The following is a 25,792-nucleotide window of genomic DNA, read 5'->3' on the forward strand; positions in this document are numbered from 1 at the left end:
TAAAGTTAATGAAGAAAGTCGCAAAGTGAACATCATTCCGATCTGTCGGTGTATAGCTCATTTGGAAATACCAGAGTCTAATCTAACATTGAATCTTTGTGAATATGAAGTCCAAGTCAAAAAGCACTACTATCCACAACCCATCCCCAGGGTGCTCACCCACTACTTACTATCCACAACCCACTCCTAAGTGCCTCAACAAAACAGGAATAAAAAATTAGAAATATGGATTAAAGAGAATACAAAGAGTAGAGCATCAAGAAAGCCAGTAACGAGATTGCTACCTTGGAGCTACAATAACTGAGTGCCAGGAGAAAAGGTGCAGAAACAGTAGAAAAGAAAAACAACAAGGGCGCCTTGGTGGCTCAGTCCGCTGATTTCAGCTCAGGTCATGATCTCAAAGTTTGTGGGTTCAAGACAGCTCAGAACCTGGAGCCTGCTTCTGATTCTGTGCTTCCCTCTCTCTGCCCCTCCCCCGCTCACGCTCTGTCTCTCGAAAAGAAACATTTTTTTAATGTAAAAACGAAACGAAAAGAAAAACAACAACAACAAAAGAAGCAGCAGGAAGACCTGGACTACCATTCATAGTGGTCTCAGGTGCACTTAGAAAGATGTTCAATAACAGTTGTCAAACCCTCCCAGAATAACTTCAATGGCAAGGAACCTAATTCATAGGTAAGTACTTGGAAGTTGGTACCGGGACCCTATTGTGCTAAATTGCTTTCTTATTTACTGTGTTACTGTGTTAACCATCTTACCACATGTAGCACAGGCCACACCATTCCAGCTCTCCAAGAACTGCAAGATATTGGGGAAGCCGCTAAGCAGATCACTACTTAGGGGCTTCAAAAGCTGGGTGCCGAGCTCAAAGCGTCTCTTAAGCAGGATCTTGAAGCGGGAGCAGGGCTTAGCCTTCCGTAGGACACCTAGCGCACCCCAAGTGGAAGACTTGTCTTACAAGGTAGGAGGTGGGCAGGTGAGCCAGGAGGAGCCCGTCCGGCCACGTCTTTTTGAAATCGGTAAAACCTTTCTCCTACAATCTTCAAACCTGACTCCAATGATAACTTTCACAATAAACTCCATTTCCGTAAGAATGTTTGATGAAGCACGCTCCTGAGTTGTTCTGCAACAACTTTCCACCATTTTAACAGAAGTCCCCTAATAGCCTTGAAACGTTTCTTACGTCTGTGTCAAAATTTTATAAATTCATCTATAAACTAGGAACTGAAAATCCATCTATAAATCGGGAACTGTGAACAGAAGCTGCTGGAAGAAGGCTGCGGCCGAGGAGGGTGGGAGTCTGAGAGCCCCGCGCCAAGGCTCGGCTCACGGCAGCGGACCGTGCTGCGCAGGTGCGGAGGGTGGGGGTGCGACACCGAGGCGCGCACATGCGCGGGAGGAGACGGAGCGCCGGGGGCTGGTCATCAGAGAAGGGGGCGCGGCGTACGCAGCATGGCGTCCAACATATACTTGTTTCGCCAGCGGATCAGCCGGCTCGGCCAGGTGGGGCCCGGGGAGGCACCTCCCCTACCCAGCCCCAGCCCACCCCTCGCCTCCCGCGGCCGCCTCTCTTCCGTCTCCGCCTCAGCGCCTCCGCCAGCGGCTCAACCGCCGCCGCCCCGCCCCGTGGCCTCCCGGGCCCGCCTCCCAGAGCCCGCCCCGCCTGCTCTTCCCCGCCGCCCGGCTCCTCCGTCTTGTTGGTCCCCCTCCTCCTCCGACCCGCGGTCCTGACTCTCTCTCCCTCCTTCCCTCAGAGGATGTCCTCCTTCCAGCTCAACCTCAACCCGCTCAAGGAGCCGCTCGGCTTCATCAAGGTCCTCGAGTGGGTAAGTGCAGCCCGCTCCGGCGAGGCCTGGAACCGCGCCGCTGTGACCGTGCCCGCGCCCGCTCTGGCCAGGCCAGCGCCCTCGGCTGGGAGGCGAGGGGCCCAGGGAGCGGGAGCGAGAGCCGGGGCGGCCGGGTCTGCGCGGGCCCCGAGGCCGCCCGCCGCCGCCGGGAGGGACGGGACGGGACGGCGGGGAGGGGACGGGGACCGCGGGCTGGGCCTGCGCGGGGCGGGGACGCCGCAGTCCGCGTCGAGTCACGAGTCCCTCGGCCGCCTGGGTCCCGGGCGAAGCCGCCCTCCCACCCCGAATCTCACCCTTGGGTGCTCCCGAGGGAGTCGGAGTTCAAATTTTTCTGGTTGCGCTGCTTCCCGCAAGGGAAAAGAAAACTTCCTGTTGCGGTCTAACCGAAACCTGGTGGGTCGGAGTCGCGCCCCGGCCGGCGCTGCCTTCTGCGTGTCCGGTGGAAAGGGCCAGCCCGTGCATTTCTGCCCGGTGCTGACTGCAGGCCGCGCTCCGTCGAAAGCTGGCTGTGCCTTCTCGAAGTGATTGGACGAGCAATCGGTTCTTAGTTCGCTTTTGAGATGGCTCCAAGTTAAAAATGGATAAAAATAAACTGTGGATCAGGGCAGCAGACGGAGGTGGGGGAGAAGGTCTTCTACACAACGGGTCCAATCAGTCCGTACCACTCAAACACAGGCTAGGAATCGCTCTCAAGTTTGTTTTAGGTACTTCCAAGTGACATCCGGCGGTCACCTCTTAGTTCTTTCCTGGGAACATTCTCAGTCATTAACATCAAAGGAGATTTATTAATTCGACCTTGGCACTGGTCACTTGGAGGAGTTAGCGAATACATCAGGCTCTGCACATTTGATTCTGATTTCGTGGCGTAGTACATGTTTCAGTGCTGATTTTCAGGCCTGGATTAATAGGCAGCTGGCATCTAGCCACTGCAGCCAAGTTGTTTTTATAGCCAGCAACATTTCACATCCGTAATTCTTTAACCTTATATTTTAGTGATACACTGGTGAAGAGTAAGAACTTCCAGATTCCTATGTTGAATAACTTACTGAGGATGTGTTTTAGAGTAACACAGAAACTCAAAATATGTAATGGGTACTCAAGCTGATTTTCAAAAAGTTTCCTACTTTTCCTCCAAAGTTTTACTTGTCCTCTGAAGAGTGAAATGGTGCTGATTTCACACAAATGCCTACTTTAAAGACATAAATACACACACACACTTAGGGTTCTGTAAACCTAGGTCCAGATTTAAAAAGAAAGAAAAATATTTGATTGTATAAAAATTTGAAATTGCAGGAGGAAAATCATGTTTAATTGGGCTAATCAAATATAAAGGTTAAGAAAAAGTCTTATCTCACTGACGGTTATAAATTTATAATTAAAGTTTTCACTCGATAAATGGGGCACTTGTTTGTATTTGTGCTTGCATTATTTGTCAGTCTTTTTTTAAACAAACAGACATAACTTTTTTCCTTAATATTTTAAAGCATTAGTGATAAGTGTATTAGTGCTCATAGGTCTGATATATTTTGAAAAATATCCTGTTTAAGCTTTTTAAGGAAATAACTACTTTTAGTTTTAACAACATATTACACAAGATAACCTGATAAATACTTTAATAAAAGTATAGGCAAAGTGTAGTATGTGAAAGAAAGGAATCAGTTGCTTGGAGGAACTAGGGGGGATGTCATAGATGAAAGAACACTTGAAGGATGGGTACTTGTTCACTTGGTGAGGATGTGGGGAGTGGCTTTCCAAGCAAGGGGAGATATGTCCAGTGGTGTGAAAAGTTGAAGCAGCATAGCCCTGTTTGAGAACTTAAAGTAGTTGGGGTTGGCTGAAATGGTACTGAAGAGGGTGTGGTTTTAGATGATTCTAAAAGGTTTATAGATAGGGCTTGCAGAGTTAGGAGTGTATCCTATGGGCCAATCCTATAGGCCAATCTTATAAGGGTTAACCTTTGGTGATCTGGGTCCTTTCTTTAGGAAAATGGATATTTGTGGGGTACAGAATTTGAAGATGTTTATTGGATAGCTTCCATTTAAGCCCAGAATTTCTGCCATTTGGAATGGAGACTCAAGTGAGGGGTTTTAAACAAGTGAATAATTAGATTCGCTCTTTGGAAATTCTCATTTGTAATGTAGAAAGTGGATTAGAAAGGTAATAATGGAAGGAAGGGAGACATTAAAATGTATTTGGAGGGAGGGTGAAGAAGAGGGAGGACTCGAAGATAACTGCCAAATTTCTGACACGGTTGGTAACGGTACTGTGTCTAAGATCACTAAGGAGAAGGAGCAAATTTTTGGTTGGAGCGCAGTATACTTTTAGGTATATTGAGTTTGTGATTTCTAGATTATATAAAGGGAGTATCCTTTAGGCAGTTAGCTATATGGATATAGAGTTTGAAAGGTAAGAATGGGCTGGAGATTCAGCAGATATCTGCCAGCAAGGAAGAGAAGAAATGATTAAGAACATGGAGAAAAATAACATCTTGGCCTCACTGTTAGAATCTCAAGAAAAGACTACTATTCTAACAATATCAAGAGGTGCAAGAAAGAGGTTAAGTGAAATATGGACTACAATGCATACCTTGGTTTTGGTAAGCAGGAGGCTGTTGGTGGCTTTATAAGAGCGGTGTCAGTAAATTCAGAAACCAGATGGTCCTAGGTCAAATGGATATATGGTAAGAAAGTGAAGACAGTGAAAGTGAACCACTATTTGACCTTGAAGGTGAAGAGATTTGGTGGTAACCCATTCTGAAGATGGGAAGGACTGAATGTGTTTGTGGGCTTGAGAGAAGAGACTTGTGAATAGAATTGTTGGAGCTTAAAAAACAGAGGCAGAGAGGGAATGAATGATAAAACAAAGTTCTAGAGAAGGGCCCATAGTAGGAAATTTTAAATTTGTTTTGAATGAATTGTTCAAGTTTCATAAAGCATTGATTGAGGTGTGGCTGGATACCTCTAAAAACAGTCAATAAATAATGATTATAAACAAATCTAAAGTTTAAAGTTTAAAAAGTTTAAAGTTGCTTTCCATCCATAAGACTAAAAGAATAATTCCCTAAATTAGCTTATCTCTAGCAAGGTTCTGGAAGATGTTAGACTAAGATATAACCTGATGAAATGTAACTTTCAAGGGGTTAGATGCCCAGTAAATATTTACTGACAATAAAAATAAAATCACCAGAGCAGAAGCATTTGCACTTTGTTTCTAAACTGCAGCCACCGTGTTATATTCCTTCTCTTCCCTCCTTTTTTTTTCTAATCTACCTCTGGCACCTAGTAACAGTGACCAGCAATGTCATTGTAGTTCTCTTCATGTGATACGTACTCGGTAAAAGTTGAATTTTTGTTGCACTTCTCTGGAAATAGCAGTACTTCATATGGCTATTGGAACAATTGAATTAATAAATATGTGAACAATTATAATGTATTTGAACAGTTCTTAGAAGGTTTCTCAGGACTGAGATGCTGTGTTTCTAGGAAGACAGTAGACCCAGACAGTGGAGAGAACTGAGCCCATATGACAGACATATATATCTCCTGGTCCTTCAAGATCACTAAATTCTCTATCACATATTTTAATTTTTTTTAATGTTTATTTATTTTTGAGAGAGAGACAGACAGAGAGCATGAGTGGGGGAGGGGCAGAGAGAGGGAAACACAGAATGGGAAGCAAACTCCAGGCTCCTAGCTGTCAGCACAGTGCCGGACTTGGGGGCTGGAACGAACAAACTGTGAGATCATGACCTGAGCCGAAGTCGGACGCTTAACCAACTAAGCCACCCATATTTTAAACTTTAGAAATGATGTATCATATGCTTTTCACTTGTCTGCTGTTTTCCTGCCTTTAGAAGCCTATCAAAGTGACAATATAAAATTTAAGTAAGAATAAATGCCCCATGTGTAGAAGTAGAACACAGAAGTAAAGTCAAAGATTAATTTTATCAAAGCAGCTTTTTAAAGTATTTAATATTTCTGTGGTAAATTTTAATTTGGTTCTTACTTTAAAGTCAAATATCCCTAATATTTAGACAAAAATTTTTCATTGAAATGATTTTATTAAAATTTAAAAATATTAAACACTGTGTGTTGGACTTTGTTGCTGCTAACTTGCACAGGTGAACGCTGAACAAATATTTAGCTCTTAATGAATCTAAGTAATGTGCTCTCCTAATTCACACACACAAAATTGTGGAAGAGATACTATTTGGGGAGTATATAAGGAATTATACACTAAGTTGAATTTTAGAATTATTAACCATCTCTCAATATTTTTGTCTGTGGTGGTCAAATGTATTCTAGATGTTAACAGATATTTATTGAGTATACCTATATGTGCCAGGGTTTTACCTGTATTTTCTCATTTAATCTTCTGATCACCTGTGACAGTCTGTTCTTAGTCATTTTGCTAACTTACCTTTGTGGTTCTAACTGGTCTTTCAATAAATTAATAAATGGATTACCAAAAATTTCCGGCTTAAACACAAAAGCCTAAGTTATCTGAAGTGAATTTTTTTCTTGTTTGTTAGATGTATGTTTATAATAAGATGTTAGGAGTTGAAAGTAAAATGTTCTTGATTCTTTTATCAAGTTTGAATGTTTTTTTCTGATTTTATACGTACAATTAACGAGCAAACTCAAAAGACACTTAAAAACATTACTTTGGGACAAATTATGATCCAAGAAAATTAGTGTGAAAAGCAGTAAATACGAAAATCTGTAATTCTTTAAGTTGCATATATCAATTTGTTTAAACAACAAACTTTCAAATACACACAATAGTTTATGTAAAATACTTAAAATTTAGCCATCCTAAGTAAATTATAAAATTTTCGCAAACAGTGGCCATGTTTTATCCTAACTTAATGGTTCAAAAATAGCACAGAGAAGCACCCTAGAAAATACAAATTACTTGCATTGCACAGTGTGGGAGACGGGGCATATATAGACTGCTGCCTCATCCATTTGCTTAATTTTTACATTTTTAGGCTATCTGTTGGTAAGAGACTACCTTTCAGGAAACTTCCCTTTCTCCTAGCCTTGCCATTTGTGTTCACTCCCCTCACCCTATTATAGAAAGGGAAAAAGGATTTCAAATAACATTTTATGCCCAGCAGGAGACTCTGCACTTAAAGCTTGTTCATAGACTTACAGACTCACCCCTATGTCTCTGTTCTCTGTTTGTTCTACCTGATTCTCACTTATTTACCATGAGCACCCTTGAAGGGTAGATCGAATATCATTGTCACAGACAACGTATGTATGCTTTAAGTGCTTTGAGAATACACAAACACACATAACGCATTCACTCCACACATACAAATAGCACTCTGCTAAAATGTAAAAGGGAAAATTAAGAGAACAGAGCAGTCCTCTAATACAATGGTTCTCATAAACTTTGGTCTCAGAACCCCTTTATGCTCCTAAATATTGAGGACCTCAAAGCGCTTTTGTGTCTCTTGATATTTGCCACATCACAAATTCAAGCAGAGGCTTTTAAGGGAACGTTTATTTATTTTAAAACACAGCAATAAGTCACTTGAAAGCTTGAATTACACCTATGGCAACAAATACTACCAGTTTTCCTTGAAGTAAAAGGCTCACTTCATTCATTTTTGAGAAAAATAACTGCCAGGTAGCAATGTCTGAATGACTTTTTTTGTCTTTCAGGTAAAAATGGTTATTTCATGAAAAAAATCCCAACTAGTTCAGCATATAACTCAGTTATTTAAATGCTTTCCCTGGAGACAACCATAATGTGTAGTTAAAGTGTTTGCACATCCTATTTCATCAAACAGAATATTAAGAAGACTCCAGGGTTGGTGGGGATTTAATCAAAATCACAATTTTTGCTGCTTCATCAAAGACATTCTTAAGTAAAACTGGCTTTTTGTCGTTGTTTTTGTTCTGTAAACTCATGGCAATGAAAGATATTTTCAACATATAATAGTTAGGAGTTAGCAAAAGACTTCTGTTTATTTCACCAGGAACTCCAGTATACTTCTCATGATCCAGATTCTTAAGGGTTATAGAACTGTACTAGCAGACTGTTTAGAACTTTCTATGATTGTACTTTACAAGTAGAGGGACATCTTAGAAGAGTGTAACTGGCTTCACTGCTCAGTGTACAGTGAGAATAAACTGAAATGGCAGCATCAGTAACAAAACTTTTTAAAAAGGAATGTTTTTAGTAAATGCATCAAGACTTTAACTCATAAAAATCAATACTTTGGTGCTAGGCATCTAATCGTACTGACTGTAAAGGCAAACATGATATACATGATACTCGTATACAATATACTTTTAGGTCTATTTCTTTTTTTTTAGGTCTATTTCTGAAGATTTCAGTTATAGCATTTTCTTAGACTGAACTTTGGACAGAAAGAAGTTTAAGTAGATGACATCAGATTAATGATGAAACCAAGTAGCAGTCAGGACCCTGCAACTAGAAATTTGTAAAAAACACCCATACATAGATGAGTACCAGTGTTCCCAATAGGAGCCTCAGTGAGCTGAGCAAGGTCTAGAAATAAGTCTAGGACTGGCACTCTGCTTACAGGCTATAAATAACTCCTTGAAAATACCAGGGGTCTCCAAACTTTTTTTTGTCATGAATTCCTATCTGTAAAATTTTGTGCATGAAGTCCGAGTGTACATCTATAATTTAGGTGCATATTTTACTTTGTCAGTATCTGAAGGCATATTATGTCGTTCGTATTTTTAAATCCTTGTTTTGAATGTGTGTGTGTGTGTGTGTGTGTGTGTGTGTGTGTGTGTGTGTGTGTAGTGATCTTCTTGTGATCTGATTAAGTAGAATCTGTTTTTACCTTGGAATGTAGCTGATGAATATAGCTCATACAAGGGGTTAATGCTTCTATTTTCTCTTTTGGACATGAATTTTTGTGTTATTAGTCTGTAATTTATATGAAGATGTTTTTAAGCTACTACTGGTCTATTTTTGTGAAGGTTGGTTTGGTTAAAATTCGATAATTGATTCCATAAATCCACTTAGCCAGGCATCTTCACCTTGTGCTACATGAACACTAGAAGGGAAAGAATAGGTGAAGGCATCACTGCCCTCGCATGGTGGGACTCCTCTCACCTTCAGGATACCTAACATACTGTACTGGCATAAGACTTGGACCTACAGATCCAGCATGGGTTTCAGGCTTATATTAATTTCAATAAAATTGTAATTCTGTGTTTAAGTCTAAAAGTAAATATAAGTAGAAGTTCAAATATTTTCTTCTGGTATACCGGTTAATCGACCACTGCAGTCTGTTTTGGAGAGTTCTAGAGAACAGGCTGAAAGTTCACTCCAAAGTTACAAACCTCAGTGAAGGATCTGCCATGTGTCTAGTACCAGTCTGATGGGCAGAGAACTAAGTGGTGTTGTGTCTTTGGCAGCTTGAGGCTGTCATAATGAATGTGGAGCCTTTTGACCTGAAGAGAAGCTTGCTGTCATCCTGTCCCTAGATTCTCGCTAGTTTCTCTACAGATAGGTTTTCATGTCAGCAGTTTTAGCCGTCCTTCATGGGATAGAGAGGAAAGGGAAAATGAGTTTTATAAGTGGTAAGGAAGTAGAAATCAGCATTCCAGTACCCCTCATTTAGACTAGGGGTGCAGACTGAAGTGCACATGGGAACCACCCTTCCAGAGTGAGCAAGTAGGACAAGCTGTCTGGAGGAAAAACAATAGTATATAATCTCATTGATTCCTGGTAACTGACATGCATCCTGAGGATTGTTGGAACAGTAGAGAGTGGCAGCAGCCTGGAAAAAACACAGGTTCTTAATGTGTCATCTGTCACTCAGTTCCACGTGGTTGTTGCTTTATGGGATATGGGTCTGATGCTGCCATATTTTCAGTTTCCCCACAGTAAGGCAAAGCAGGAAATCCAAATTTTTATGTGCCATATGCTGGTATTAAAATACAACAAATTCACCTTTTTTTATGAATTCTGCAGATAGTATCTGCAGGCCAGGTTTCGTCATGGGCTGCCAGTATATAATTTTGAATCTAAATCAGAACAGCAGTAGATGATAGAGAGAAGTGAGATTGTCATATAATTTATCTTCAGGTTGTTTTGTACTTTATCTAGTAAAGGGTGTATCTTGTCCTTTTTTTTCCTGTAAGATAAAGACCAGAATTGCAAACATGACATTTATTTATCCTTATAACAAAAATACAGCTTTGAAATAATGGTTATGTAAGACTTGAAATGTTTTATTTGTAGATTATTGGAAATCTATTTTTTCCTTTAATTAAGCAGTTATTTAATGAGCATGTGCTATGTGCCAGACCTTCTGCTGGGTGGGCACCGAAAATCCTGAGTAAGACCAAATGCACAGACGTGACAGCCAAGGGACAGGAAAAGGCAATAGGGTTAAGAGTGGTCAGCTTTAGTACAGTATGCCATTTATTTACTAACTTTTGTATTTAATGAGAAACTAGTTCTTACTGTTTTTGTTTTGGGTTTTTAAATAAGGCAAGACACAAGAAAAGTGCCTATAGTAGAGCTAATGAAGTCTATGGTGGCCCAGGAGACTGAATCGTTCTACCATAAGAAATTGGGTAGGGCTTTAAAGGTGAGCTTGTCAGAGAACAGATTTAGGGCTGAGACAATTCCTGGCAGGTGAAATAAATACATGACGGGTTTCAGGGGTGGTAGTAGTACAGTGTAACAGAGTCTTAACAGTACCTGGCAGGGAAATAGAGCATATAAACCTAGAAAGATGAGGTCGAGGCTATCTCAGCCATGCCTCTTAGGCCAAATTAAGAGTTTGGGCTTTTTTCTTTTCTTAAATTTAGTTCTGGAAAGCCATTAAGAAAATGCCTTTAAACAGGGGAGTAACATGACCAGATCTTTATTTCAGATCAGTGTGACATCACTCTAAAGCACCTGTGCAGTAGAAGCACGATGCAAACTACAAATGCAAGCCACATAATAATTTTAAGTGTTCTACTAGCCACACTAAAATAGTGAAAAGAAACAGCTGAAATTAATTTTAAAAATATATTTTATTTATAAAGCCAAATATTTTCAGTAAGTAATCAATATAAACAACGATGAACTATTTTACCTTTTTATGCTAAATCTTTGTAATTCATTGTCTAATTTACACTTATAGCTATCTTAATTGGGAAAGCCATTTTTATTTTTCATTTGTTTATTTGCTTGCTTCTTTATTTTCAGTTTATTGTTTTGGGTGAGAGAGCCCAAGCTGGGGAGGGGCACAGGAAGAGGGAGGGAGAGAGAATCCCAAGGAGGCTCCACACTGTCAGCGCAGAGCCTGATGCAGGGTTCAAACTCAGGAACTGTGAGATCATGACCTGAGCCAAAATCAGAGTCAGACGCTTCACTGGCTGAGCCGCCCCCAGACAAGCCATTTTTAAAGTGCTCGAGAGCCACACGAGCCCATGCTACGGAAGAGATAGAATTGAGAGGAAGTGTCTGTTGGGTTAGTCCCTGTGAAAAACAGTGAGGGCCTGAACAAAAATAGTGGCAGGAGTGGTGTAGACAAGTAACGAAAGCTTTTAAAAGAATGGCATCATACTGTGTGAAATCTTAGGCAACTTTTCCCCCCATTCAGCGTTAGGTTTCTAGGATTCATCCATATTGACATGGACAGCTATAGTTCATATATTTTTATTGCTATTAAACTTTCCATTATAACTGTTGATATTATATTTCATCCATTTTCCTGTTGCTTCCACTCTTTATGTGTATTTTGATATGTAAGCAGTGTCACCGTGAACATTCTTGTGCATGTCCTATAGTACACATGGGTAAGAATTTCTCTTAGATCTGTATACTGGTTGATCCTAATCCTTTGTGACATTATTGCAAATACTTTCACCTGGTTTGTAGCTTGTTTTACATTCGGAGCTGACTTTTGATTTCAAAACTTTCTTTTTCTGTAGTTGAATTTAACAATCTTTAATGGTTAGTGTGTGGTTTTTAATCTTAAGAACTTTTTTTTCTCTCTGGTCACAGATGTTCTTTTATATTATCTTTAAAATTTTTAAGGGGAATTTTACATTTTACATTTGTCTTTAGCCCATCCGGACCATTTATTGAAGTCCTCCTTTATATTAGTTGTCTGTTGCTACCCACCGTAGCACTTAAAACCGCAGACATTTATTATCTCATAATTTCTGTGGGTCAGGAACCTGAGAGTGGCTTAGTCTGGGGGATTCCAGCTTAGGGTCTCCCAGGTTGCAGTCAAGCTGTTGGCTAGGGTTGAGTTCTCTCAAGTGTCCAGCCCACTCACATGGCTGTCGGCAAGCCTCAAGTGATACACTTCCAGCGTCGCTTACCTGGTTGCTGATGGTCCTTGGTTCCTCATCACAAGAGTCTCTAAGTTGCCTAAGAATCCTTCCAGCATGGCTGCTGGCTTCCCCCAGAACCATTGATTCAAGAGAGTGAGAACGGAAGACAGAAATTGTAGACTCTTTATTACTTACCGTTCCATTATTTGACATCCCATTCCTTCTGCCATATTCAGTTTACTAGAAGCAAGTTACTATGTCCAGTCCACATTTAAAGGGAAGAAAATTAATCTTTACCTCTTGAGGGAGGAGTATCAGAGTTTGTGGACATATCTTTAAAACCACCACACTGCTTTCCTTGGTGATCTGCAGCGCCAGCTTTGTTAGATATAATTTATCTAGTTACACACAAGTCTCTTTCTGGCCTCTTTATTGTTCCATTGGTTAAATTTGTATATCCTGTTTCTTTTTTATAATCCTAAATGGTTATATGCCCAGTTTTCTGGTCTTCTGCTTTCAGTCTGTATTCATGTACATTTATGGGTAGAGAGTATCCATTTTTCTGTCTTAACCTGTGAACTCTTAACTGAAGACTCCAAACTCTCTGTTGGACATTACCTCAGACTTTTCCTATCTGTAACCAGATTTCTTTTCATGTATCTTTTTTACAGAAAAGAAGAAATCTCTTGATAGTTATGATCCTGGTTATGACCTGGTTGTAGGCCCTGTATTAATCCGTGAGAGGCATTATATCAGTGTTTAACAGTGTAGGCTTCTGCCCTGAATTTTAGCTATTTGCTAGATGAGTGTCACCTTGAGTAAAACAAGGTCTCTGCCCTCTTTGAGTTTATATTCTAGTGAAAAATGGACAAATACTTAAGTACTATCAGGCAATGGTAATTACAATGGCAGAAAAATAGAGCAGCGTGAATAAAGGGAATAAGTAGCGTGGGTTGGGGCATTCTCACTTGATATAGTGTGGTTAGGAAAGACGTCTCTCATGAAGTCATAGCAGAACCGGGAGCTGTCAGTAGGAAGTGAACCATATATTCCAGGCAGAGAGAATAGCCAGTGCAAAGGCTCTGTAGGAGGAGTTTACCCCTTATCGTTAAGGAATAGCACGGAGACCGTTTTGTGTAGAGAGATTTGGCAAGGGGAAAAGTAGCCACATGTGATCAGAATTATTAAGGGAGGAAAGGATCTTGTAGACCATTAAATGAACTTTGGTTTTTATTCAGAGAGAACTCAGAAGCCACTGGACAGTTTTGAACAAAGGATAAAGTTTTCTGCCTTGTATTTTTAAAAGATCACCCTGGTTGATATATTGCCAGTAGACTGAAGGAGAGACCAGGACAGAAGCAGGAGGATTATTTAGAAGGCTGTTAGAGTATAACTCAGGCAAGAGGTAGTAACGGTGGTTTAGATCAGGATGCTGTGATCACATTCCAAATACGTTTTTTAAATAGAGCCATCAGAATTTGCTGACGGATTGAACTTTTGGCCACTACACCATATATGGGTTATTTGTTTTGCAGAAAATTTAGAAGCTTCAAACAGAAAAAGGAGTTGTTGTTTTTTTTTTTTTTTTCCAACGTTTTTTTATTTTATTTTTGGGACAGAGAGAGACAGAGCATGAACGGGGGAGGGGCAGAGAGAGAGGGAGACACAGAATCGGAAACAGGCTCCAGGCTCCGAGCCATCAGCCCAGAGCCTGATGCGGGGCTCGAACTCATGGACCGCGAGATCCTGACCTGGCTGAAGTCGGACGCTTAACCGACTGCGCCACCCAGGCGCCCCAGAAGGAGTTATTTTTATCTTCTCTTCAGAAGTGACCACTGTAGGGGCACCTGGGTGGCTCAGTCGGTTAAACATCCGACTTCGGCTCAGGTCATGATCTCACAGTTCGTGAGTTGGAGCCCCGTGTCGGGCTCTGTGCTGACAGCTCAGAGCCTGAAGCCTACTTCTGATTCTGTGTCTCCCTCTCTCTCTGCCCCCACCCCACTTGCACTCTGTCTCTCTCTGTCTCTCAAAAATGAATAAATGTTTAAGAAAAAGAAAATCTTTTTTAAAGAAGTAACCACTGTTAAAATTTTGATGTATGTTTTTGTAGTTTGTATAATATGCATAGGTGTAGACACATGCACAATGCATGTGCAAACAAACTTTTTGGGCTCAGATTCACTACCCCAAGATCAAGAGTCACACACTTTACCAACTGAGCCAACCAGGCACCCCATAAACCTACTTTATATGTAGTGATTATTTTTCAGTATCATTGAATATTCCCCAACATTTTAATGACTGCATAATGTTCTGTCTTGTGAATGAATTACAGTTTATTTGATTCCACATCAGCATTTAGGATGCTTCCAGTTTTTTCCTGTTATGTATAGCATTGGACAGAGCATCATTACCTTCTTGTAAGTATATGCATGACCAGGAAAACAAATTTCCAAGAACTTTTTGAGACCTGGAAATACTCAAAAATGAAGTCGTACAAGCTGATGAAATAGCATCTCCTCGTCGCTTACCAGTCTCTTGGCTTTACAGTTACCATTAAGTTCCAAATAAAAATGCCTCCAATTCACCCCTTTTGATTTTGATTCTAAAATACAACTTCCTCTGAATTTCATACTAATGTTTAGTAGGTACACTGAAGTAGGAGCGAAAGAATTATATGGGCTGGTGTACTAACTTCTTGTTGACAATTGCAAATAAATTTTTTAAATGTTTTTCCCTGTCTATATTTAATTTGTAATGAAGAATTTCTGGAATGCTAGTGAGCCAGTTTCTAATAATCAACATATTTAAAGTTTTAATGACCCATGTTTTGGGTACAGTAATGCTTCTTCCCCTTTTTTTGGTCTCACTTTGTATAGATTGCTTCTATCTTTGCTTTTGCCACCTGTGGAGGTTTTAAGGGCAAAACAGAAATTCAACTGACTTGTCATAAAGGTAATGAAAATAAAACGATTACAGCTGCTTTTGCCTATCCATTCAGGTAAGATATTTGTTTGTTTTTATGGTTAACAGCTCTTTTTACTTTCATGTTGATTCTTTAAGGTTTCCAGCAATTTATTGATCTTGGGGAGTACAAAATTAGAAATTGCACGCCTGCTTCGTTTGTAAGTGGTGATCATTGCTACACAGGCTGTGGTACATAGACCAGTGCCTGTTTGCAAACTGTCTTCCTGGCCTGTGATGAAGTATAGAAAATGAGAGTAAGCATTTAGAAACTTTTATATGACCTTCCCTTGACATTTTACTCTGTCATCCCACGGTAGATTGCTCCATCACCTTTGTGTGAGAAGCAAACACAACTTAAGAAAATTCCGAATTTTTCATGTATTTGCAATTACTAAATAATAGTATTCTTTATATAATTTTAAGACACGTACTCAATGTAAAGTGCGGAGTTTCTATGTTTCTTTATTTTCTTACTCTCCAAGTAAAATTAATATTTTGTTGTGAATTCTTCTGTTGAAAGTGTTTATTGAAAACGTCTTATGTTTAAACCATGGTGTAAATCTTCCATCTACTACTTACTTGACATTTCTAAGACTCAAGATTTCTATCCATTGAGTTGGAATCTTACCTTGTAAAGTTGTTTTGATGATTAAATAAAACCTTACACTAAAAATAGGTCAAATAGCAAGGGCCTGGTCATCAATCATTGTCTCTCCATCTCCCAACTCTTCTCTTATAAAGCTGCTATATGAGGAACTGTTACGGCATCTTTAGTGATAAATGCTTTTGCAGTTTATAGATAAGGAAATGTAAAAGCAATCTAAAGTTAGCAGCTAATTAATCTAGGGTTAAAATGTGAATCATAATTGGCTCTCCTGGTGCCAGTTACACAGACTCTGCCTCCTGTAGTGGTGTATCATGTCTCAAATTGCAAACTGTTTTCTATTAGCTCTCTTAATCTGCTAAATTTGTATTGCAGGAAGATAGTGTCTGAGTGTGAAGTGTTTAATTCAGTCTGTATTCAGTCTATCATAAACCAATGACCAGGCATAATTTGTAATTTAGGTACGTTTCTTAGGAAGTTTTTAATTTAAATATTTGAATTTTCCTCTCTTCTTCTCCAAAGGAAAATACATTTTTGTGATACATTTTGGGAGTGTTTTTGAAATGTCATTTCAATATTCTGCCTATGTATTTCTGTCTTTGTTGGGAGAATCTGAATAATTCACAAATTTATTTGAGCCTTTTTTTTAATAGGTTGAATGAAGCATCATTTGATGCAATTCCAAATGCAAACGTGTGTGATATAAATTGGAAAAATTATGTCCTTGTTGGAGATTACTCTTCTTCTGCACAATTCTACGTTACATTTGCAGTCTTTGTCTTCCTGTACTGCTTAGCTGCCCTTCTGCTCTATGTTGGTTATACGAACCTATATCGGGATAGTCGAAAACTTCCCATGATTGTAAGTAATCACTTTATTTTTATACAAAAATCATCTGTATGAGATAAGCATACATCATATTTGGAGTTAAATAGAGGTTTTCTTACACTGGAAATGAAAGTTCTCGACTTAACCCAGTTCGGCATACTTTGATTTGTGTGAACATGAGATTCAGCTTTCTCTGGTGGTCACATTGAACCCAACTCTTGGAGCGTATTTGCAGCACTTTCTCCGTACTCCGGGGAATACAGAGGTCTGTTTATTTCTAACTCGACTTTAACATGAAAGATCTCAAATATATAGAGCATATTAGGTTGCAAGTAGTAGAGAAATTAAGTAGAAAATTAATGCCTTTGATTTGAGGGATTGCTGACCATACCAGTAGTCTCATGACTGTGTTCTTCTTATTTTTTTCCTCTCTTTTCAAAGACCCCCTTTATCCCTCTACAATGTTTTATTGAACTTAGTAGTCTATATCAGAAATCAGCAAACTGTGGCCCATAGCCACATCTGACTCTTTTTTTTTTAAATAAAGTTTTTTTGTAACACAGCCATACCCAAACATTTACATACTGTCTATAACTGCTTTCATGTCACAGTGGCAGAGTTATATAGTTGTAAGAGAGACCAAAAATATCTACTCTCTGGCCCATTTCAGGAAAAGTTTGCTGACTCCTTGTCTGTATTCCTAAATTCCTTCATTTAAAATCTGACCCAGATAATTCTATAAGAATAGGGGATTCAGCATTAGTGATGTTCATGCTAATTTTGAATCTTGGAGATGGCAACAAAGGATTTGGATTTGAAGTCCTAACACCATTTTTTGGCTTCAGAGTCTACTGAGCTAGAAATAAAAATAGTCTCTGAGATTTAGGTAGTAGAATCTTTGGATTATTGGTACAGATGCAGAGATAAGCCATGGTTTTAAGCTAGGCATCCACAACAAAAGAGTAACTACAAAGTCAGTGTTAGTGTTATTTACTTCAACAGAGAACAGAGGTGTTTTTGTGATACTGGTCATTTATATCTTGAGAAAACACTCATCTGCTAATTATTTGTGAAGTTACTTTAAGGGAAAGACTATTTGAGTAAAGAAATTATTAAATAAGATAACAGGTTTTATTTGTTATTTATTTTTAATTTTTGCTGCCTGGATCATAGGAATGCAAATGGTAAGTAAGGAAAGAAACAGTCTGTTAAAATTCTTATCTATTTGGTTTCTTATATTTGAGAAGAGATTCTTAAACCTCATGTTTTTGTAAAATATTTTCTTGGATATCTTTCAAAAAGATAGACATGAACTATTGTAATTTGCAGTGCTTAATCAATAGAAATTACATATTAAGAATCTGTAACTTCCCGGGGTGCCTGGGTGATTCAGTTGGTTAAGGGTCCGACTCTTGGTTTTGGCTGAGTTCATGATCTTTTTCGAGACATAAAAAGGAATTCTGAAAGGGACGCCTGGGTGGCTCAGTCGGTTAAGCATCCAACTTTGGCTCAGGTCATGATCTCGCAGTTTGTGAGTAGGAGCCCCGGTTGGGCTCTGTGCTGACAGCTCAGAGCCTGGAGTCTGCTTCTGATTCTGTGTCTCCCTTTCTCTCTGCCCCTCCTCCACTTGTGTTCTGTCTCTCTCTGCATCTCAAAAGTAAATAAACATAATAAAAAAAATTTTTTAAAGGAGTTGTGATGATCATAGAGATATTATATCTTGTTAAAATTCCTTTTTTTTTTTTTTAAGTTTATTTATTTTGGGAGAGAGAGAGTGAGGGTGAGCAGGGGAGGGGCAGGAAGAGAGAGAATCTCAAGCAGGCTCAGCGTTGTCAGTGTGGAGCCTGATATGGGGCTCAATCTCATGAGGTGTGAGATCATGACCTGAGCTGAAATCAAGAGCCATGTGCTTAACTGACTAAGCCACCAGGCACCCTAGTTAAAATTCTTTTTTTTTTTTTAAGTTTATTTATTTTGAGAGAGAGCACGAGAGTGAGAGCAAGCACGAGTGGGGGAGGGGCAGAGCGAAGGAGAGAGAAAATCCCAAGCAGGCTCCACTCTGTCAGCACAGAGCCTGAAGCAAGGCTCAGTCTCACGAACCATGAGATCATGACCTGAGCTGAGATCGAGTCAAACGCGTAACCAACTGAGCCACCCAGGTGCCCCTAAAATTCTTCATAATTTAAGTATTAAAGACATTTCTTGCCATTTTGTTATTATTCCAACAAATTTTTAACTCTAGCAATGAGCCTTTTATTTTTCAAATTTTGTTTTATGAGCTTTTAAAAATCACGCTTGCTGAAAGCAGCATCTAAATCTTTTTTATAGAGGGTTTTTCTTTTTTTTAAAAAAATTTTTTTTTCAACGTTTATTTATTTTTGGGACAGAGAGAGACAGAGCATGAACGGGGGAGGGGCAGAGAGAGAGGGAGACACAGAATCGGAAACAGGCTCCAGGCTCTGAGCCATCAGCCCAGAGCCTGATGCGGGGCTCGAACTCAACGGACCGCGAGATCGTGACCTGGCTGAAGTCGGACGCTTAACCGACTGCGCCACCCAGGCGCCCCTATAGAGGGTTTTTCTAATAAAAACTATAAAACTGTGATCTAGTTGCATCATTCAGAAAGCCAGAAGTAATTTTCCATCTCAGTGATCAATTAGTGGTCATAGAGAGATAATCCAGAACTAGCTGTTTTAAGTGGTTTATTGTTACTGTAATATATAAAGGATGCTTCTTGTCTGTAAAAATTCAAGCTTCTAAATTAAATTTTGAATTCTACTTTTAACCATATAAATGAAAAAAGTTTTCTTGAGATAACCAAGTTTAAAATATAGCCAAATACAACATTAAGTGTTTTAAGTACTCTTTGCTAATGAGGGCATGCTTTTTTGGTGATATTCTCAATTCTCTGCTAAGGTATTTCTAGGTGCATTTCAATTGTGACTTACTCCCCTTTTTAAGTAAATGTAGCACTTTTTTGGTGTTAAATAGCAGGAGCTTAAGGGTTCTACATGCAGAGAAGCAGAAATAAAAAACGAAACCAAACAAAGATAAGTATCCCAAATCCTAAAACTCTGGTATGAATCATATCCTGATTTATTGGTGGGACCAAGGCTGCCATAGGCAGTGACCAGTTGTGCACTATAGAACTGCAGGTGCACCATTCAGATGGATTGCATCCTAAAGCCAGGGCCCTCAGAAGGACAGAAATTATCTTCAGAGGTCCACATTTCCCACCCCCTCCCCCCCAGGTTACTTTGTGCATCATTTTCAGAAAAGTTACCTGCTTTTGAAATGTAGAATGTCATGCCAACAGCAAAGTAGATTTAAAGAGCATAATCAGGAAAAAAAAAATCGGTGTTAGGGCATCTGGATGGCTCAGTTGGTTAAGCATCTGACTTTAGCTCAGGTCCTGATCTCACGGTTCATGAGTTCAAACCCCTCATCTGGCTCTCTGCTGTCAGCGTGATTCACTCTCTCTCAAAAATAAACAAACATTTAAAAAAGAAAAGAAAAAAATCAATGTGTCTTTTAATTAGGAATTTGGAAGGAAGAAACCTGGAAATCAAAAGGATTTGATATATATTGGGTAAAGCTATGAATTTCAGCCCAGAGAGAACTTGTTTAAGGTCTGATAACCTTAGACTATTTATCAGTTCTCCAAAAGGCATTGTGTTTCTACAATGTTTCTAAGTGTTTAGAAAATGTCTATCTGGGAGGCACCTGGGGGGCTCAGTCAGTTAAGCTTCTGACTCTTGATTTTGTCTCAGGTCATGATCTCATGGTGGTAAAATTGAGCCCCACATCAGGTTCTGCACTGGCATGGAGCCTGCTTAAGATTCTCTCTCCCTCTTCCTCTCCCTCCCTCCTTCTCTCAAAAGAAAAAAAAAGAAAAAGAAAGTCTATCTGCAACAAAAGTGCAGCCAGAAGTGCAGAAGCAAAAAGGAAAGCACCCCCACGGTACAAAAAATTTAAGCTGTATTTCTGTCCTTTTTTCTTTGATCTACCTTTTTTCCAAAGAAGACCAGAAGCACTGGAAAGCTCACATGCAAAATGCAGATAAATACCTCCAACCTTGTAAAATTAGTCATTGTTTTTGGTTCTGTCATCACAAGGCATTTACTCCTTGCCATCCTGACCTGGTGGACAGGCTATATATATATAGTAGTTTCTGTATGTTGTGAGTGGTTACTGGTGTGCAGTCTAAATAAATGACTACAAGCTGGTTGGAAAAAGTAATTAAAAACTAACCAGGTTGACGTGAAAAACAAAACACCTCTGTGGTGGGCTCCAGAACCCATTTCTGAGCTTGTGGAGACCTTTGCTGCAGATGTGAAGGAACTCTTAGCTTCAGGTGCATCGAGGTGCTAAGAATACACAACATTTGAAGATACAGCTTTTACATTATTCCACTTTGGTGGTTAATTTACAAGAAAACCAAACAAGGGAGGACTTAAACTTTATATTATACAAATGCAGTCCTATTAGAAATGTAATAAGTAGCAAAGACTTCAGTAGAAAATTACTAGTGAGAAGATGTCTTGAGAGATTTGTTGTTGTTGTTGTTCTTAATATAATGAGTATCTTTAAAATTTGGGGATCACGAATTTTAAAATAAATCATCCTGGATGCATGCTTTTCACCATTTCGTTATCCAAATCATGGACAGCTAGATTTTTTTTTTTTAAGTTTTTTATTTTCATTCCAGTCTTGGAGAATTAGATTTAACTGAAGTTAGAGTTTTGCCAAAACAGTATGAGAAAGCAGGGGAAGGTGAGGAAATTGAGAGTGTGTGCAAGGGGTTGTAATGAGGGACCGTAGAATAGAAGTTAAGGGGGAAATGAGAACATGAGTAAAACTGAGAGACAGTTAAAAGTGGTGAGATCAGATTATAGGTCTCAGTGGTATCAAAGGATTTTTGCAGTTGGGATGCCTGAGGGAGTGAGCTGGAAAGAGAGGTGATGTTGGGAAATGGGGTGAGTGAAACTGAAATTAGGGAGGGGTAGAGTGGTTTGGTGGTTGACAGCGTCTGAAATATGATCCTGGGAGTGAGCGGCTTAGTTAAGGTTCTGGTGAGGGCTACGTGAAACCGATTTCTCCTGTCAAAATCTTAAGACTCCTGGGGCACCTGGGCGGCTCAGTTGGTTGAGTGTCCAAACCCTGATTTCGGCTCAGGCATGAGCCGAATGTGGGATGATGTGGGATCAAGCCCCCCATCCGGTTCCATGCTGCTTGGGATTCTCTCTCTCCCTCTGCCCCTCTCCCCTGCTTACACATGCTCTCTCTCTCAATTAAAAAAAATAAAATTAAAAATAATCTCAGACTTGTAAGGAGATGACTAAGTCTTAGTCACTGTAGTAGCTCAGGCACTGGACTAGTAATAGTAAACAGGTGTACAATGTTCACTGTGCTCTTCATTATTAACTCATACTTATTTTTGCTTTAGGACTTCGTTGTTACTCTTGTTGCCACTTTTCTGTGGTTGGTGAGCACTTCAGCCTGGGCTAAAGCTCTCACAGATATTAAAATAGCTACCGGTCCCAGTATTGTCAAGGAACTTCAGCCTTGTAACCATCAAGTGACGTGTTATTTCGGCTCTGTGACTAGTATGGGATCCCTAAATGTGTCTGTGGTATGTATGCAGTATTTGTAAGATATTTTCTTTGACTTAGAAAAATTTTACCAGTAATATAAGAAAGCAATAGTTTTTACTAAATCTCTGGATATATTGTTTTTATTTTTACTAAGCTATCAGGATCCTAGTTACCAGACAGTCTTTACCTTTGTTACGGTGAAGAAAAGTGTGTTAAGAAAACTACTACTTGCTAAACAGGTTTGAACAAGATCATGTTTGAGTCTTTTTCATTAAAATCGAGTAGGCAAGACTTCTACCTGAAGGGCACTAACACTTATAAAGACTATGTGTCAGACATTGTGGTAAGGGCGTTACATTCATCTTGTTTAAGTTATCCAATAATCCGAAGAGGAATGTGGGAGCTAGTATCATTATCTTCATTTTTACAACTGGGAGAAAAAGTAGCTCATGTCTTAATTTGCCCAAGTGACACAACTGGGAAGTTGGCCAGCCAAGGTGTTGACCACATCTGACTTTAGAGCCTGTGCTCTAATCCCACGTGCACTGGGTCTATGAAAGTCTTACTTTCATGGTTTCTTAAATGATCTTTAAAAATTGGTGTATATAAATTTAATATTTAGTCTGCCATCTTACTAAAATACAGATAAATGTATTACTAAATACGTTGTCAATATGCTGATTATATTATGTTTAAGGAAGTCGATCTTTTCAAGAAAATATTTTTCCAGTGGATAAGTCAGCACTGCCTTGTAAAGCATTTGGGCTGAATTTTTGTGTTACAACTGTGATTTAAAAGTCCCTTTTTTGGGGCGCCTGGGTGGCTCAGTCGGTTAAACGTCCGACTTCAGCTCAGGTCACGATCTCACGGTCCGTGGGTTTGAGCCCCGCGTCGGGCTCTGTGCTGATGCTGGCTCAGAGCCTGGAGCCTGCTTCTGATTCTGTGTCTCCCTCTCTCTCTGCCCCTCCCCCATTCGTGCTCTGTCTCTCTCTGTCTCAAAAATAAATTAAAAAAAAAAAAAATCCCTTTTTTGCATTTATGTTGACCATGATCTGAGATGAACAACTTCCAAACTGTTTTTGTAAGCAAATATGCAAAAAATATAAAGCATTTGGCCTTCGGTAATACAATATTACTCTCAAGCTCTTTACCCCCTCTTCCATCAGAAGTCACTATTCTTATATTTATTTAAAAAAAAAAAACGAAAAAAGGTTAGCTTCAGTTTATTCGTCTCTGATTTTGTCAGATTTGTAACTGGGAAGACCATTTCCATTATACTGATCGCCATAGGATGTGAAGTAAAGTTCTTGTTACGTTGACCACTGTAGGATGTGAAGTAAAGTTCTTGTGTGAACGCCTTTCTCTCTGGCTGCAGCTGTTGGAGTAGGAGAGATGGTAGCAGTGGGGGAGAAAGGAGGGAAATATAAGAGTCCCAGGGGCAGTTTACAACCATTCAGGTGGAGAAAAGTGAAAGCTCCCGAGGAAAGAAGCAAGGATTCCTGCTCCCAGTCACCTTCACCTTCACCGGGAAGCGCTGAAGTCTAATGACAAAGTAGTGATAGGAGGGTCAAACATACTTTTTCTTAAACTTAATCCCATCTTTTTGGTAATGATGAGCATGGCAAGGTAAGGTTTCTTTTAGTCATGATTTCATAGGTTACAGATTTAGAGATTTTAGCTTCATTTCATTGGGAATAAGTCATTATATACTCAGATTTGGCACTGAAATGGAAAATCTTCGGTTTTTTTTATTCTTTATCTGTAGTTTAAATTGTAAATGAAATCATGGTGTTCTGCCTAGGAATGTTAAATATTCAAAGGAAAACTAAGATGGGTATAAATTAAGTAGATACTAGATTTTCATGTTTATTTTTCTCTTCCTTAGATCTTTGGCTTTCTGAATATGATACTTTGGGGAGGAAATGCGTGGTTTGTGTACAAGGAGACCAGTTTACACAGTCCATCAAATACTTCTGCTTCCCACAGCCAAGGAGGTATTCCACCTCCTTCTGGAATATAATTAAAGGGAAAAATACACTGTATGAAACATATGTCTATACTTTGACCTGTTGCCAACATCTTGAGAAGCATTATTTGTTTCTAATAAAAGTAATGGCTTTTTCAATAAATTGGTGGGTTTGAAATTTTGCTGCTTTTTTATATAAAGCCTGTGCCTTTCCTAGAAATTTAAGATGTAAATGTATTCTCACATGTAAATTTGAAAATTCAGGGGCCTATTATGAGATGATACACATTTTTAAATGACTGGTTATTTCTTTACTAAGTTGTTTGCCTTCCAAAGTGTTTACACCTTAAGCCTTAACATACGTCTTCACTCAGAAAAGAGTTACATTGTCATATCATAATAGGAGGAAAATCTCTATTTGGAATATACACTACTGTAAGTTTGTACAGATCATATATCTAAGACCTGTCTTTGTTTGAGAAAGCCTTGATTACATAAATCATATTTAGAAAAAACATTTAGTTCAGAATTTGTATCTGAACATTGTTTATATGTTATGAAAAACTTTTAATTGCAAAGACTGGTTGTATGTTTTATTTCTGTTTTTCTAAGTGACCTACAGTACTTAATAGGTGTACTAAATTTGTTTTGGAAATGGGGTTTGGAAATTTCTGATAGATGTATAGCTAAGTTAGTGATTCTTTTGCATGAGGCAGAAGCTTCCATTATGCTGGTTGTTTAATAGACTTGCTATAGAAGTAGAAAGAACGTGGTTCAACTCGGGATTTTGATATGTCTGGGCATTACTCTCAGTGGTATTTGTCTGCTGTCCTTTGTTGTTCATGCCACTTAAGTGCAGGCTGAGACCTAGTCTCCTTGCAAGGAGAAAAATAAGCCACCTGTTCTTGCAGACCCTTTTATAGGGTTAAAACAATTAAGATTGCCTTTCACTTTTGAAACATTTAACCTTTAGATTCAATGAAGTTACTATTTTGAGTGTGTAGCATTGATATTGTGAAAATAAATGCAATTTGGATTTCATGTTTCTTCATGTTCATTCTTCTTGCACAATTGGATGATTAAGGAATTATGCATCATAAACAAGAATTTAAGTGAGCTGTATTATGGGTGCACTGTCTTTGCACACACATTTGGGTATATTCTGAATGCAGGGATTATTCACATTTTGCTTCCTAATCTTTTTGTTGTACAGGGCCAGATTTCTCATTCTTACCACATGACTGTTTATATGTGAAGCACATCTTGCTGTTGCCTTATTTTTGTTGCTTTTGTTCATGGCAAGAATTGTCAGTATGAGAATGTATATCTTTTATGCAACAAACTTAATAAAGAAGTTAAAAGAAAGAGTGCACTGATTGTTATATTACAAAGAAACCTTCATCTTAAAGGCAGGAGCAACACAAAATGGAATTGATTTCCAAAGTAAGAAATAGAATATCATAATAGTTTTTTTAAATGTTTGGCAAGAGGGGCGCTTGGGTGGCTAAGTTGGTTAAGCGTCAGACTGTTATTTCAGCTCAGGTCATGATCTCACTGTTGTGAGATGGAGCCCTGCGTAGGGCTCTACGCTGGGCATGGAACCTGCTTAAGATTCTCTCTCTCCCTCTGCCCTTACCCTGCTCTCTCTCTCTGTCTCTCTCAAAAAAAAAAACAAAAAAAAATTAGGAAGAAATAAAAGAGACAAAAACGAT

General features: G+C 39.2%; 1 protein-coding gene and 1 long non-coding RNA gene across 4 annotated transcripts in view; one reads left to right on the forward strand and one right to left on the reverse strand.

Annotated features, from left to right (window-relative positions):
* Positions 1-2,358, reverse strand: part of LOC125160546 (uncharacterized) — a 170,391-nt gene extending 168,033 nt beyond the window's left edge. The window contains exon 1 of the long non-coding RNA XR_007150275.1: positions 2,141-2,358. This is a non-coding gene — a long non-coding RNA (uncharacterized LOC125160546). The remainder of the gene's footprint in view (positions 1-2,140) is intronic.
* Positions 1,334-25,445, forward strand: SYPL1 (synaptophysin like 1). 3 transcript variants are annotated; one of them, XM_047849566.1, is made up of 6 exons: positions 1,334-1,352; positions 1,755-1,826; positions 15,001-15,122; positions 16,346-16,553; positions 21,967-22,152; positions 24,000-25,445. In XM_047849566.1, exons 2-6 carry the CDS (start codon positions 1,758-1,760, stop codon positions 24,132-24,134), a joined length of 720 nt encoding a protein of 239 aa, XP_047705522.1. In that variant the 5' UTR covers positions 1,334-1,352; positions 1,755-1,757; the 3' UTR covers positions 24,135-25,445. The 3 variants fall into 3 exon arrangements, with proteins under 3 accessions (XP_047705522.1, XP_047705521.1, XP_047705523.1); XM_047849565.1 differs by lacking the exon at positions 1,334-1,352 and adding an exon at positions 1,388-1,503; XM_047849567.1 differs by lacking the exons at positions 1,334-1,352; positions 15,001-15,122; positions 16,346-16,553 and adding an exon at positions 1,388-1,503.
* Positions 25,446-25,792: the final 347 nt, after the last annotated feature.

Source organism: Prionailurus viverrinus, chromosome A2 (assembly GCF_022837055.1).
Source record: "Prionailurus viverrinus isolate Anna chromosome A2, UM_Priviv_1.0, whole genome shotgun sequence".
Lineage (NCBI taxonomy): Eukaryota > Metazoa > Chordata > Mammalia > Carnivora > Felidae > Prionailurus > Prionailurus viverrinus.